General features: G+C 39.6%; 1 protein-coding gene and 1 non-coding gene across 3 annotated transcripts in view; both read right to left on the bottom strand.

Moving 5' to 3' along the window:
- INTS4 (integrator complex subunit 4) overlaps positions 1–15,796 on the bottom strand; it is a 124,707-nt gene that overhangs the window by 74,507 nt on the left and 34,404 nt on the right. For both annotated transcript variants that reach the window (XM_032295920.1, XM_032295921.1), the window contains exons 5-8: positions 11,850–12,035; positions 11,241–11,291; positions 9,675–9,763; positions 6,256–6,376 (exon numbers count right to left, since the gene is read on the bottom strand). In XM_032295920.1, the coding sequence (XP_032151811.1) occupies positions 6,256–6,376; positions 9,675–9,763; positions 11,241–11,291; positions 11,850–12,035 (447 nt within the window). The remainder of the gene's footprint in view (positions 1–6,255; positions 6,377–9,674; positions 9,764–11,240; positions 11,292–11,849; positions 12,036–15,796) is intronic.
- LOC116563354 lies at positions 4,418–4,550 on the bottom strand. The gene has a single exon (XR_004274354.1). It is a non-coding gene; the product is annotated as a small nucleolar RNA SNORA66 (small nucleolar RNA).

Raw genomic sequence — 15,796 nt, 5'->3', positions numbered from 1 at the left:
CCAACGAGAATGAAGACACAACATACCAGAATCTCTGGGACACATTTAAAGCAATCTCTAGAGGAAAATATATAGCATTAAGTGCCCACATGAGAAGCAAGGAGAGATCAAAAATTGACACCCTATCGTCAAAATTGAAAGAGCTAGAGGAGCAAGATCAAAAAAACTCAAATCCTAGCAGAAGACAAGAAATAGCTAAGATCAGAGCAGAACTGAAGGAGATAGAGACACAAAAAACTCTTCAAAAAATCAATAAATCCAGGAGCTGGTTTTTCGAAAAGATCAACAAAACAGACAGAACACTAGCCAGATTAATAAAAAAGAAAAGAGACAATAACCAAATTGATGCAATAAAAAACGACAAAGGGGATATCACCACAGATTCCACAGAAATTCAAACCATAATCAGAGACTATTACAAACAACTCTATGCACATAAACTAGTAAACCTGGAAGAAATGGATAAATTCCTGGACACTTGCCTCCTCCCAAGCCTAAACCAGGATGAAGCCGAAACCCTGAACAGACCCATAACAAGGTCTGAAGTTGAGGCAGCAATTAAGAGCTTACCACCCAAAAAAAGCCCAGGTCCAGACGGGTTCACGGCCGAATTCTACCAGATATACAAAGAGGAGCTGGTACCATTCCTTCTAAAACTATTCCAAACATTACAAAAAGAGGGAATCCTTCCCAAATCATTTTATGAGACCAACATCATCCTGATACCAAAACCCGGCAGAGACTCAACAAGAAAAGAAAACTTCAGGCCAATATCCGTGATGAACATAGATGCAAAAATCTTCAATAAAATACTGGCAAGCTGATTGCAACAGCACATCAAAAAGCTTATCCACCATGATCAAGTAGGCTTCATCCCGGGGATGCAAGGCTGGTTCAACATACGCAAGTCTATAAACCTAATTCACCACGTAAACAGAACCAAAGAGAAAAACCACATGATTATCACAATTGATGCAGAGAAGGCCTTTGACAAAATTCAACAGCCCTTTATGCTAAAAACCCTCAATAAGCTAGGTATTGACGGAACATATCTCAAAATAATAAAACCTATTTACGACAAACCAACAGCCAATATCATACTGAATGGGCAAAAACTGGAAGCATTCCCCTTGAAATCTGGCACTAGACAAGGATGCCTTTTCTCACCACTCCTATTCAATATAGTACTGGAAGTTCTAGCCGGAGCAATCAGGCAAGAAAAAGAAATAAAGGGTATTCAAATAGGAAAGGAGGAAGTCAAATTGTCTCTATTTGCAGACGACATGATTGTATATCTAGAAGACCCCATCGTCTCAGCCCAAAATCTCCTGAAACTGATAAGCAAGTTCAGCAAAGTCTCAGGATACAAAATCAATGTGCAAAAATCACAGGCATTCCTATACACCAATAACAGCATTAAAGACAGCCAAATCAAGAATGAACTGCCATTCACAATTGCCACAAAGAGAATAAAATACCTAGGAATACAACTAACAAGGAACGTAAAGGACCTCTTCAAGGAGAACTACAAGCCACTGCTCAACGAAATCAGAGAGGGCACAAACAGATGGAGAAACATTCCATGTTCATGGTTAAGAAGAATCAATATCGTGAAAATGGCCATACTGCCCAAAGTAATTTACAGATTCAACGCTATCCCCATCAAGCTACCAATGACCTTCTTCACAGAACTGGAAAAAAACACCTTAAACTTCATATGGAACCAAAAAAGAGCCCGCATAGCCAAGTCAATTCTAAGCAAAAAGAACAAAGAGGGAGGCATAACACTACCAGACTTCAAACTATACTGCAAGGCTACAGTAATCAAAACAGCATGGTACTGATACCAAAACAGAGATATAGACCAATGGAGCAGAACAAAGGTCTCAGAGGCAACACAACATATCTACACCCATCTGATCTTTGAAAACCAAACAAAAACAAGCAATGGGGAAAGGATTCCCTGTTTAATAAATGGTGTTGGGAAAGCTGGCTTGCCACGTACAGAAAGCAGAAACTGGACCCCTTCCTGACACCTTACACTAAAATTAACTCCAGATGGTTTAAAGACTTAAACATAAGATCTAACACCATAAAAACCCTAGAAGAAAATCTAGGCAAAACCATTCAGGACATAGGCGTAGGCAAGGACTTCATGACCAAAACACCAAAAGCATTGGCAACAAAAGTCAAAATAGACAAATGGGACCTAATCAAACTCCACAGCTTCTGCATGGCAAAAGAAACAGTCATTAGAGTGAAACAGCAACCAACAGAATGGGAAAAAATTTTTGCAGTTTACCCATCTGACAAAGGGCTGATATCTAGAATTTACAAAGAACTAAAACAGATTTACAAGAAAAAAACAAACAAGCCCATTCAAAAGTGGGCAAAGGATATGAACAGATACTTTACAAAAGAAGACATACATGAGGCCAATAAACATATGAAAAAATGCTCATCATCACTGGTCATTAGAGAAATGCAAATCAAAACTACATTGAGATACCATCTCACGCCAGTTAGAATGGCGATCATTAAGAAATCTAGAGACAACAGATGCTGGAGAGGATGTGGAGAAATGGGAACACTTTTACACTGTTGGTGGGAGTGTAAATTAGTTCAACCATTGTGGAAGACGGTGTGGCGATTACTCAAGGACCTAGAAATAGAAATTCCATATGACCCAGCAATCCCGTTACTGGGTATATATCCAAAGGATTATAAATCGTACTACTATAAGGACACATGCATACGAATGTTCACCGCAGCACTGTTTACAATAGCAAAGACCTGGAACCAACCGAAATGTCCATCGATCATAGACTGGACAGGGAAAATGTGGCACATATACACCATGGAATGCTATGCAGCCATCAAAAACGATGACTTTGTGTCCTTTGTAGGGACATGGATGAACCTGGAAACCATCATTCTCAGCAAACTGACAGAAGAGCAGAAGATCAAACACCGCATGTTCTCACTCATAGGTGGGTGTTGAACAATGAGAACACATGGACACAGGGAGGGGAGCACTACACACTGGGGTCTGTTGGGGGGAAATAGGGGAGGGACGGTGGGGGGTGGGGAGTTGGGGAGAGATAGCAAGGGGAGAGATGCCAGATGTAGGTGATGGGGAGGAAGGCAGCAAATCACACTGCCACGTGTGTACCTATGCAACAATCTTGCATGTTCTTCACATGTACCCCAAAACCTAAAATGCAATAAAATAAATTTAAAAAAAAATTTAACATAACTTTAAGAATTTAAAATTAAAGGACAATTTTATTTATAAAAAAAAAAAAAAAGAAAGAAAATTATGTGTTCTTGGGGAATGTCCCTACTCACCTTTCCTATGATTCCACGAAAAGAACTGCTATACTATTTTGACTAAAGCAGTTTCAAAATCACTTTTTCTTTTGTTACATGGATCTGAGCCAATGTCATATCTAACATCCATTTTTTATATATTTTTAAAATCATAACTGAAGAGAATATTTAATTTCAATTAAAATGTTATTAAATTTTAATAAAAATGTTAATAAAATTTATTTTAATAAAATTTAATTTTAATAGAGAATATTTAAGACCTCACAATCAGATAGAGGTTAAAAAATCCAGGCTTGAATACATTTACTTATGTATGATCTTAGGCTAACTTTCCCAAACCCCAACTTCTGTGATGTCCTATTACTACAGGGCCAAAAGTCAAATAGAAGACATGTTAAATCCTGCAATCCCACTTCTAGGTAATTGCCCAAAAGTTTGTCCAAGAGATCGGCACTCCCATGTTCACTGCAGCACTATATATTAACAGCAACAGATAAATGGATAAAGGAAATGTGGTATACATATATATATAATGGAGTATTACCCAGCCTTTAAAAAAGATGGAAATTCTATCATTTGCAACATGAACGGAAGTGGAGAACATTGTGCTCAGTGAAATAAGCCAGGCACAAAAAGACAGATCCTGCGTGTTCTCACTTGTAGGTAAAATCTAAAACAATGGAATTCATAAAAGCACAGAGTAGAATGACGATTACAGAGGCTGGTCGGGGTGGTGGGTGCAAAGAATGGGCAGATGAGAGTCAAAAAGTATAAAATCTCCAACAAGAGGAACATGTTTTTTTACTTCTAATGCACAGTATGGTGAATATAGAGTATGGTATATTTCACAACTGCCAAGAAAATAAATTTCAAATGTTCTTGCCACAAAGTGTTAAGTATTTCAGGTGAATACGTTAACTACATTGATTTAATTATTCCACATTGTATTTTCGGGCCATCACATCACTTTACCCTTACCTGTTCATTAAATATTATTTCTTTCTATTCCATTTAAAGATCAAAACATCAAAGATCAATAAAAAGTAACTTTTTGTTAGCCAATGAAAAATGTAGTAACCAGTACTTAGAATGTACTAAGATAGAAAGGGCCACCTCAGTAGTGTCTGAAGCTAACACATTTCTATCTCCATAGTTACTTTCGCAAACCTGGTTCCCTTCGCTTCTGCCACATCACGCAGAGCTAGTAATCAAGTTCGCACCTAACATCAATTTTTTAAATCCAAACAACAATTTTATAAATAAGAACTATAAATGTTTAAGATCTCCTGAATCTCTCTCTAGTTTTACCACCAGTATTAGCTGTTGGCTTTTTCCCACTAGAATAAAAGTTTTCATGACTTCGCAGTAAGTTGCTTCATTCATAATTCCCAATACCCTCCTCCAGTGCCCTTAGCTGAGCACTCTGCCAATACAGCAGCACAGAGGGAGTACGATACAAATTTGTGCCTCAAAAAATTAAATATAATTACTTGAAATAAATTTTCAACGTCACCTAAGAATAGGTGAGGCTTTCCATTTTAAGTTCACAAACACAAAGAGCCCTACAGCATAGTAATCCACTTGAAAAATGGTGAGATCTCTATTACTGCAGGCCCAGTGGAAATGGAGAAGGGATGAATTTAGGGGATGTCAAGAAGGAAGAACTGATATGAGTTGGCGATTCAATCGATGTGAGACAGAAAAAACATGCCCAAATTCCTCTGGTTCAAAACCTAGCAGATGACAGTATAATTTATGAAAACAAAGAGAAACAGATTTAGACGAAAAAGATAATGAGTTAGTTCATCATAAAGTACACCTCATCCATCAGAAAAACAGCTACATTGTGGTATACTTTAACCAAGACAAATATGTTAGATTAAAACGGAATCTCTCCAGCTGTACTACTAGCACTACTTAACAACCTAAATTTAGGTAGTTAATGCTGTGAAAACCTTACTTAACACTGAGAAAACCATTTCATTAGAGAGCCTTATTAAATGGAAACAAAATTTAGATACAAGATATTTAATAATTATCAAACCTGCTTTAAGAGGAAAAACTGCCAATTCGTATAAATAACATAAGTCTACGAAACTAGGTGGTAAATACATCATACCAAAAACTGCCACTAACTAGGAATATCTGCATTTACTCTTGGAAAGACCAGTCTTGGGCAGACTACTCAGGAGGTTGAGGTGGACGGATCACTTGAGCCGGGCAGGTCAACACTGCAGTGAGCCGTGATTGCGCCACTGCACTCCTGCCTGAACAACAGAGTAAGGCCTTGTCTTAAGAAAAAGAAATTCTGGGGATTAAAATTCAGGTCACACTACCTCATCTGTAGTTTCTCAAAATATTTGTAAAAACTTAACAAGCAATGTGTTCATTTAAAAAAATGTATTATTGGCCGTGTATAGTGGGTCACATCTATAATCCCAGTCTTTTTTTTGGGGGACGGAGTCTCACTCTTGTCGCCAGGCTTGAGTGCAGTGGCGTGATCTTGGCTCACTGAAACCTCCACCTCCCGGTTTCAAGAGATTATCCTGTCTCAGCCTCCTGAGTGGCTGGGATTACAGGCACGCGCCACCATGCCCAGCTAATTTTTGTATTTTTAGTAAAAACGGGGTTTCACCATGTTGGCCAGGATGGTCTCAATCTCCTGACCTCATGATCTGCCTGCCTTGGCCTCCCAAAGTGTTGGGATTACAGATGTAAGCCACCATGCCTGGGCTATAATCCCAGGCTTTTGGGAGGCTGAGGCAGGAGGATTGCTTCAGGCCAGGAGTTTGAGACCAACCTGGGCCACACAGGTCCCATTTCTACAGAAAAGAAAATACATACATACTTTAACCATGTGAGAAGAAAAAAAAAAGAAAATATATACATATGTACATATATACACACATAAAAAATGTAACTTACCAATAGTTTTGCCGCCTGAACACGAACCACCCAAGAGCCATCACTGACCATGTGACAAATTTTTCCAAACGCATCATCAACTAAGCGAATTTCTTCATTAGAAGAAGGGATTGGGACAATGCTAAATTAAAAGAAAAGAAATAGAATCACTTAGAACAAAACACGAGCCTAAGGCTGCGGTCTCAGGGCAGGCACAGTGGCTCACACCTATAATCCTAGCACTTTGGGAGGCCCAGGTAGGTAGACTGCTTGAGCCCAAGAATTTGAGACCAGTATAAGCAACATGGCAAAGCTTCATCTCTACAAAAAAATACAAAAATTAGCCAGGCATGGTGGCATGTGCCAATAGACCCAGCTATCTGGGAAGCTAAGATGGGAGGATCACTTTAGTTCTGGAGGTGAAGGCTGCAGTGAGCTGAGATCACGCCACTGCACTCCAGCCAGAGTGACAGAGCAAGACCCTGTATCAAAAAATAAATACAGTCTGAGCACGGTGGCTCACACCTGTAATCCCAGCACTTTGGGAGGCAGAGGCAGGCAGATCACTTGAGGTCAGGAGTTCGAGACCAACCTTGCCAACATGGTGAAACCCTGTCTCCACTAAAAATACAAAAATTAGCTGGGTATGGTGACACATGCCTGTAATCCCAGCTACTCGGGAGGCTGAGGCAGAGGCAAGAGATCGCTTGAACCCAGGAGGCGGAGGTTGCAGTGATCCGAGATTGTGCCACTGCACTCCAACCTGGGCGACAGAGATAGACTCCATCTCAAAAATAATAACAATAATAATAAACAAATAAATACATAAGTAAGGCTGTAGGCTCAATAAATGGAACAGTCAATGAAGACTGACACACATGAAGGTGATAACGGAATAGTTCAAATCTTAGAATGATTAAATACATTTCAGAATAAACAAATCACTCTGGGAGTACAAACCAACTGTTTCAGTTGCATTACAACTTATCCTTTTTTTTTTGAGACAAGATCTCACTTCCATCACCCAGGCTGGAGTGCAGTGGCATGATCACTGCTCACTGCAGCCTCAACTTCCTGGGCTCAGGTGATCCCCCCAGTTCACTCTTCTGAGTAGCTGGGACTACAAGAGCATGCCACCACACCCAGCTAATTTTTTATATTGTTAGTAAAGACGGTTCATCATGTTGCTCAGGCTGATCTCAAACTCCTGAGCTCAAGCAATCCGTCCGCCTCAGCCTCCCAAAGTGCTAAGATTACAAGGACGAGTCACTGTACCGAGCTGCAAATTTTCAATGTATTGAATAAAAGTGTGTAAGCCACCAAAGGTTCAGCCAGGCGTGGTGGCTCATGCCTGTAATCCCAGCACTTTGGGGGGCTGAGGCAGGCAGATTATCTGAAGCCAGGAGTTTGAGACCAGCTTTGTCAACATGGTAAAACTTTATCTCTACTAAAAATATAAAAACTGAGCCGGGTATGGTGGTGTATGCCTGTAATCCCAGGTACTTGGGAGGCTGAGGCATGAGAATTGCTTGAACCCAGGAGGTAGAGGTTACAGTAAGCTGAGATCACATCATTGCACTATAGCCTGGGCCTCAGAGCAAGACCCTGCCTTAAAAAAAAAAGTGCTTAACCCATCAAAGGTTCAAAGACTTATAAAGTTATCAAAAACTAGCTACCAAGGAATATTTTATATCTTTAAGTTTATTATCTCCTATGACTAAACTTCTTTTATTTTTGAGAGAGAGAGAGAATGTATGTTTTGCTCTGTCACCCAGGCTGGAGTACCGTGGTGCAATCTTGGCTCACTGCAATTTCCACCTCCCAGGTTCAAGCAATTCTCCTGCCTCAGCTTCCCTACTAATTGGGATTAGAGGTGTGTGCCACAACACTCGGCTAATTTTTGTGTTTTTAGTAGACATGGGGTTTCACCATGTTGGCCAGGCTGGTCTCAAACTCCTGACCTCAGGTCATCTGCCCGCCTCAGCCTCCCAAAGTGCTGGGATTACAGGTATGAGCCACCGCACCCATTCTGAACTCCTGTAAATACAGTAAATCTCAAAATAAATAAATATAAAACTTCCTCATCAATCCAGTCCTAAAAGAAGAGACAATTTCCAGTTAGCCTTTTTCTCTGTATGTATCTAAGTCCTAAAACACCACAAATGGAGCGTACTCCTACAGGTTTATTAATTCATTCTGGTTTTCAAATTTTGGCAGCTTAACAAAGAGGGAAAAAACACCTCTTTTTCCTATACAAGGAAAAACAAAACATTATATAAATATTTATAAATAAATATGATACAACTTTATAAATATTAAATTTTATAGAATATAAAATAGAATATTGCTTATCCTCCTCAAAGAATCACCATGAAAACTGATAATTTACTTGCTTTGAAAATATTTTTTGTTTTGGTTTTGGTTTTTTTGAGACGAAGTCTGGCTCTGTCGCTCAGGCTGGAGTACAGTGGCATAATTTCGGCTCACTACAACCTCCCCTCCCAGGTTCAAACAATTCTCCTGCCTCAGCCTCCTGAGTAGCTGGGATTACAGGCATGTGCCACCATGCCTGGCTAATTTTTGTATTTTTAGTAGAGACGGGTTTCACTGTGTCGGCCAGGCTGGTCTCGAACACACGTACTAGTGATCCACCAGCCTCAGCCTCCCAAAGTGATGGGATTACAGGCGTGAGTCACTGTGCCTGGCATGAAAATATCTTTAATCTGGAAAACAGTACATAAGAGATCATTATCCTCAAACTCATCGGGTATCTTTATCTGGCATTTGGTGCAAACCAAACTAAGATGGGTCTCAAACAATTTTAAAGATTTTTTTTTTTTAAGTAATGAAAAGCATTTAAGAAAGACATTCCGGGCCAGGCACAGTGGCTTATGCCTGTAATCCCAGAACTTTGGGAGGCCGAGGCGGGTGGATCACAAGGTCAATAGATCGAGACCATCCTGGTCAACATGGTGAAACCACATCTCTACTAAAAATACAAAAAATTAGCTGGGCACGGTGGCGCATGCCTGTAATCCCAGCTACTCAGGAGGCTGAGGCAGAAGAATTGCCTGAACCCAGGAGGCGGAGGTTGCGGTGAGCCGAGATCGCGCCATTGCACTCCAGCCTGGGTAACAAGAGCGAAACTCCATCCCAAAAAAAAAAAAAAAGACAGACATTCCAATTTCTTCACTTATGGATGAGAAGGTTAGGATCAAAGAAGTGAAGTATCTTTCCAACGTTGTGCAGAAAGATCCTATAAGAGATGAAAAATGAGGACTAGGCAATTTGATTTTCAGGGCTTGTGCTTTTCCCTTACTCCCCATTGCCTTTCAAAAATCTAACTAACATTTCTTTTCTAGAAGTGGGCTTTTTGCAATGATGAGAGGAGAGGAAAATGGCTTCACAATCAACAAAAGTCAGCTTACACCCACACTGACCTTTCAGGATAGAGCTGACTGACAACCCAGATAAGCTGGACTGCAGCACTGCGTACTTGTTCATAGTCATCAGAGAGCAATTTACAGGCCTGCAAAGAATTACAAAGGTCTATTAGTTCTGTGTCCTCTCAGGTAATGTTTAAACTATTTTCAAAGTGAAGATAGGGTGGTTGGTTAAGGATGCCCAGTAAAATACTTTCGTATGGTTTTAACTTCTTGAATCTTTGCCCAACAATGAATCTTGGTCTCTGTTAGCTGCTCCGACTGTATTCTGACTGTGCCTATCCCATGTCTCAAAGGAGAACCACAGACTGACAGCATAAAAACATCTAGAAGAGCATCAAACCCATCAAAGCATGCTGGGAGCCCACAGGCTCAAATACCAAATACAGGTTTTTCCTCCACCTGTAAAAACCAAAGCACACACTTCTGTTTACTTTGGTCTGAAATCATTGGCCTCTGTTTCAATCTACTCACTCTTTCTCGGTAGCCCCACACTCCCTAAATACTGATGGCTCCAAACACCTACCTTTAGCTCTGATTTCTTCTGAGCTCCAGACCTTCATAACTACTTATGGCTGGAATTCTCTTCATGGATGAAGAGAATTTCATCATCAAACTTTTATACTCAACCCTGAACTCATTAAGGAACCAAATTCTACCTTATATCTTAAATCCTACACTATCAATCTATCCTTACTCCCTTGAGGCTCTCATTACTGCTTGCCTAGATTACTAATAGAGTCTTATACCACCAAACATCTGAATCAGCCATCTAACTTTCCTTCCTCTGAGTCCTTACTATCCAAATTTCCTTTAATTATTTGGCTTCCCAAATAGTTTTCCTATAGGAAAAGAAGGCAATGGTCGCACCACAAGCATTCTGGACCCATTCTGCTTCAGCAGAGGAATAAACCTGGTTTACACATCCATGATAGGGGCTTGGCTAATTATCTTTTTCCCGTGAGAGATAAAGCCACTCTTGGCAGACTAACAAAACCTAATATCTGAACATGGATTTAGATTGCCTATTACCAGATTCAGTCAATTATTATCCAAGAGAAATTTAACCTTGTAAGGCCTTTTGATTAGGCCATCGATCAGTTTTTCCACAACTTCATTATGCCTTTCTTTACCACTAATACTACATTCATGTGACATCTTTTTATATAATCCCATGGTCTTGGTCACCCTTCTCCAGACACACTCCAGTTTGTCAAGTGTGATGCCCAGAAATAACTTCATGTATGGTCCAACCAACCAGAGATGAGCAAGACTAACATGTTCCTTATTCTAAATACTACACTTTTCTTCAGGTACTCTCATACTCATACTGACCTTTGTAAATCCTCCTAAATGTGCTTTTCACAGGTACTCATGCTATTTAATTATCTAACCTCCATTCTCTTCCTGAAAAGTATGTTTTGAATATGATTTCACATTCATCCCAATCAACACTGCCATTATTAACCAGCGAAGTCCTTATGTTTTCAAAGAGAACCAATGTGCCACCCTCCCAGCTTCATGATACCTCCTCCCCTTCCGGACAGTAATCATTTAAGGTACCTGATTATAAATTGTTTGGTGTAATTTCAATCCTCTTTCATGGAGCTGCAACTAGATAATAAATATATAGTTTACTTGGGAGAAAAACAGCAATATTTCCAATGTGTCACCACAATCTCATATATTTTCCTCTATTATATCAGGCTAACATAGTTCCATTTAGCCAAAATCAGTGCTACATAAATAAGAAACCTGGTTGCTTTTCAATAGAAGCATTCAAGCATTTCATAAATCTAACCAATGGACTGCCCCAAGAATTTACTAGAAAAACATGAAATAATGATATGAAGGCTTATGAAAAAATGATTAATACCACCTCCCCCTATTATAATATCATACAAAGTCATAGCCCTCCCTACCAAAGGAATTATAACAGGTTCATGTTATACTTTCCATGTTTCATAAATACACATGAAAGCTACCAAAGAAAGCCAAAAAAAAAAGCACACTTGTATATAGGAATGTTTGTCACTGAGTTCTGTGAGGCCACCACCAATACCTTCCTGGAAGTATATGCTGAATTCAGAGTGTATCCAAGGCAGCACTAGCTATAAACTTAAAAAACAAAAATGAACACTAGCCCCAACTAGTTTCCATAATCATGTTTACCATGGCTTTTATAGCTGCTGTTCTGACACGTGGGTCTTGGTCACTGAAGTAATCCCCTATAATCTTCTGGACATCTCTGGTAGCTAGGCCTTCTGCATCTTTGGTGATGCTTTTCTCCAAAGAACCAAGATTGCCAAGTAACTGCAGGCACTTATTTCTTACACCATGAGATGTATCTGTCAGATGCTATTAAAAAAAAAAAGAAAGAAAGAAAGAAAAAGAACATAATTAAGATATCCTAACAAAGACAAAACCAGAAACAAAAGCATTGCATCAACCTTAGGGGTGATTTCAAGCCCTATATTCTTAAGACAGTCTGTCTACCATCATGTTACTTGAGTACGTGTCTTCTCAAAAAAACATGAGTCCCTAGGAGATAAAAGTCCTAGTTTTTCATCTTTGTATTCCCAATAGCTAGTACTTTGCCACGTACAGAGTAGGTACTTTAAAATTTGTCTGTGAATTGCATTTTGCTTGCTTTCAAATTTTAAAACTAGATAAAAATGTATAAATTTTTTAAACTTTTTTTTTTTTTTTTTTTGAGACAGAGTCTCGCTCTGTTGCCCAGGCTGGAGTGCAGTGACGTGATCTCAGCTCACTGCAACCTCCACTCCCTGGGTTCAAACAATTCTCCTGCCTCTGCCTCCTGAGCAGCCTGGGTTACAGGCGCATGCCACCACACCCAGCTAATTTTTGTATTTTTTAGTAGATACGGGGTTTCAGCATGTTGGTCAGGCTGGTCTCGAACTCTTAACCTCGTGATCCGCCCACCTCAGCCTCTCAAAGCACTGGGATTATAGGCGTGAGCCACCACGTCCATCCAGCCATTTTTAAAACTTTTAATACCAGTGAATTGCATTTTATTTGCTTTCAAATTTTAAAACGAGACAAAAATGTATAAATTTTTAAAACTTTTAATATCCACAGAAATATGCAAAAATCTTGTGTATAGCTCAAAATTTTTCATAAATACACATATATAACAAGCACCCAGATTAAATGGTATATAACCAACACTCCAGAAACATCCCTCATTCCTCCTCCCAGCAACGACATCACCACACCACCACCAAAAATAGCTATTATCCAGACTTCTAACACATAGGTTCATTTGTTTATTTTTGTTGAACTCAAATATCTGGTTTCTGTGGTTTAATATTATGTTTTTGTTTTTTAATGAATGAGAGGTTCTTATGTTGCCCAGATTGGTTGGCCTCAAACACATAGCCTCGCCTCCTCAAGGACCAGGACAACTGGCATGAGCCACCGCGGCCCCCAATATTATGTTTTTAAGATTTATGCATGGTATGGCAGATAGCAATGGTTCATTTATTCTTGTTACTTATACAGTATTCATTTGTAAATACACAAATATCTATTTAGCCTTTCTGTTGATGAATATTTAAGTTATTTCCAGTCTTTGGCTATTTTGAATAATGCTACTGTGATTATTCTTGTATGTGGCTTTTGGTATACGTGTTCACATTTTTGTTGGATATATAGTATTGAAGTAGAATTGAGGTATTGAGGTAGAAGTAGAATTGCTAGGTAACAAGACATGCTTCAGCTTGAGAAGATACTGCCAGTTGGGCACAGTAGCTCATCCCTACAATCCCAGTACTTTGGGAGGCCAAAGCAGGAGGATCACTTGACCACAGGAGTTCAAGACTGGCCTGGGCAAATGGTGGAAACCTGTCTCTGCCAAAAAACATAAAAATCAGCTGGGTCTGGTGGCACACGCCTATAGTCCCAGCTACCCAGGAGGCTAAGGTAGGAGGGTCCTTTAAGGTCAGGAGGTGGAGGCTGCAGTGAACCATGATCACACCACTGCACTAGAACCTTGGTGACAGAGTAAGACCCTGCCTCAAAAAAAGAAGATACTGCCAAATAGTTTTCCATAATGGCTGCACTAATTTTCACTTCCACCAGTGCTGCATAAGTGTTCTAGATGTGCCACATCATTGTCAACATTTAGAACTTTCAATATTTTTTATGTTAGCACTTCTTACCAAGAATTTTAATAAATTAACTGTTTTCCTCCTGTATTACCCTAGTCCAATACTACTAAACCAAGCTATTTGCTAATACAGTAACAGAAAGTAAAAATACTTTGAAAAAATTAGGCTGTGCATGAGGTAATAAAAATGGTATGGAACTCTGGATTTCAAACTTTTTTACTAGCACCCAAAGTAAAAAAATACATAATATTACAACATATTACATAAAAACACACATATAGAAAGTTTAACAAAACAGTATTTACCTTATAGCTTATGATTTATTCTAATATTTGTATTTTATTTCGTTTTTCAATAAACAATCATCACATCTCATGAAACTGGTTGCATTACCTACTAAAGGATCATGATTCTCAGGGTGAGTCGCTAGTATGGAGAAAGGTGAATCAGACTTGGCCAGCTGGGGCAACACAGTAAGACCCCACTCTTTTTTAAAAAACTTATAGCCAGGTGTGGTGGTATGCATGTGTAATCCCAGCTACTCAAGAGGATGAGGCTAGAGAATTGCTTGAACCCAGGAGGCGGAGGTTTCAGTGAGCCAAGATTGTGCCACTGCATTCCAGCCTAAGCAACAGAGCAAGACTCTGTCTCAAAAAAAAAAAAATCCTCCCAAAAAACAAAATAAATGAACTATTTATATTTAGTATAAAAACATCATTTCTCATGACTAAACTGTTGACTTAAGCTCTGTTACAAATACTTTGTTTTTCAAGCAATAAACTACATCCTTCCAGCTTCTGTTAACCAGGCAACAATAATGCACAATCAATGTATCTGCACAATGAACCTTAGCCCAAAAGAGAGTCTCAGGCTTTCAAGGCAACAATTACAATTTTATGATGTCCTTTCCCTACAGGTCACTTCTTGCATCAAGTCAACATCATTTAGAATTAACTGCTTTTCTTTACAGTTGGATAAAAATTTATTAATTAAAAAAAAAGAACTGCTAAGTGTGTGCAGATGCTATTTTGGTGTTCACTTTGTCAGGCCATTAAAGTGCCGTCGTTTTATATTAATGGAGCAAGAGAGCAACCACATCTCCCATAATAAGACCAATTTGTAGGCCAGGCGCGGTGGCTCAAGCCTGTAATCCCAGCACTTTGGGAGGCCGAGGCGGGTGGATCACAAGGTCAAGAGATCGAGACCATCCTGGTCAACATGGTGAAACCCCGTCTCTACTAAAAATACAAAAACATTAGCTGGGCATGGTGGCGTGTGCCTGTAATCCCAGCTACTCAGGAGGCTGAGGTAGGAGAATTGCCTGAACCCAGGAGGCGGAGGTTGCAGTGAGCCGAGATCGTGCCATTGCACTCCAGCCTGGGTAACAAGAGTGAAACTCCGTCTCAAAAAAAAAAAAAAAAAGACCAATTTGTGTCAAAAATAAAAATAAACTAAACCAATTAGTTTACAATTTTGCTATATATAAAAAAATGGTTCTGCATATCAACAAAATCTGAGAATAAAGTTGAGTAAGACAAAAATAACACATAGATCCATTCAGCATTGATATGGATTTTTTTTTTTCTTTTGAGATAAGGGTCTTGCTCTGTCACTCAGGCTGGAGTGCAGTATTGCAATCAGGGTTTGAAACCTTGGCCTAACAAGCTCAAGAGATCCTTCCACCTCAGTCTCTTGAGTAGCTGGAACCACTGGTGCATGCCATCACACTTGGCTAATTTTTAAAATTTTTGTAGAAATGGAATGTTGCCATCTCAGCAATTTGGGAGGCCAAAGCAAGTGGATCACCTGAGGTCAGGAGTTTGAGACCAGCCTGACCAACAAAGTGAAACCCCGTCTCTACTAAAATTACAAAAATTCGCTGGGCGTGGTGGCAGGCGCCTGTAATTCCAGCTACTAGAGAGGCTGAGGCAGGAGAATCGCTTGAACCCAGGAGGCGGAGGTTGCAGTGAGCCGAGATCCCACCATTGC

This window comes from Sapajus apella, unplaced genomic scaffold (genome assembly GCF_009761245.1).
Source record: "Sapajus apella isolate SASKATOON/1434 unplaced genomic scaffold, GSC_monkey_1.0 scaffold34, whole genome shotgun sequence".
In the NCBI taxonomy this organism is placed as follows: Eukaryota; Metazoa; Chordata; class Mammalia; order Primates; family Cebidae; genus Sapajus; species Sapajus apella.
The sequence above is the reverse complement of the archived record's forward strand: the minus strand, read 5'-3'. Positions and strand labels throughout refer to the sequence as shown.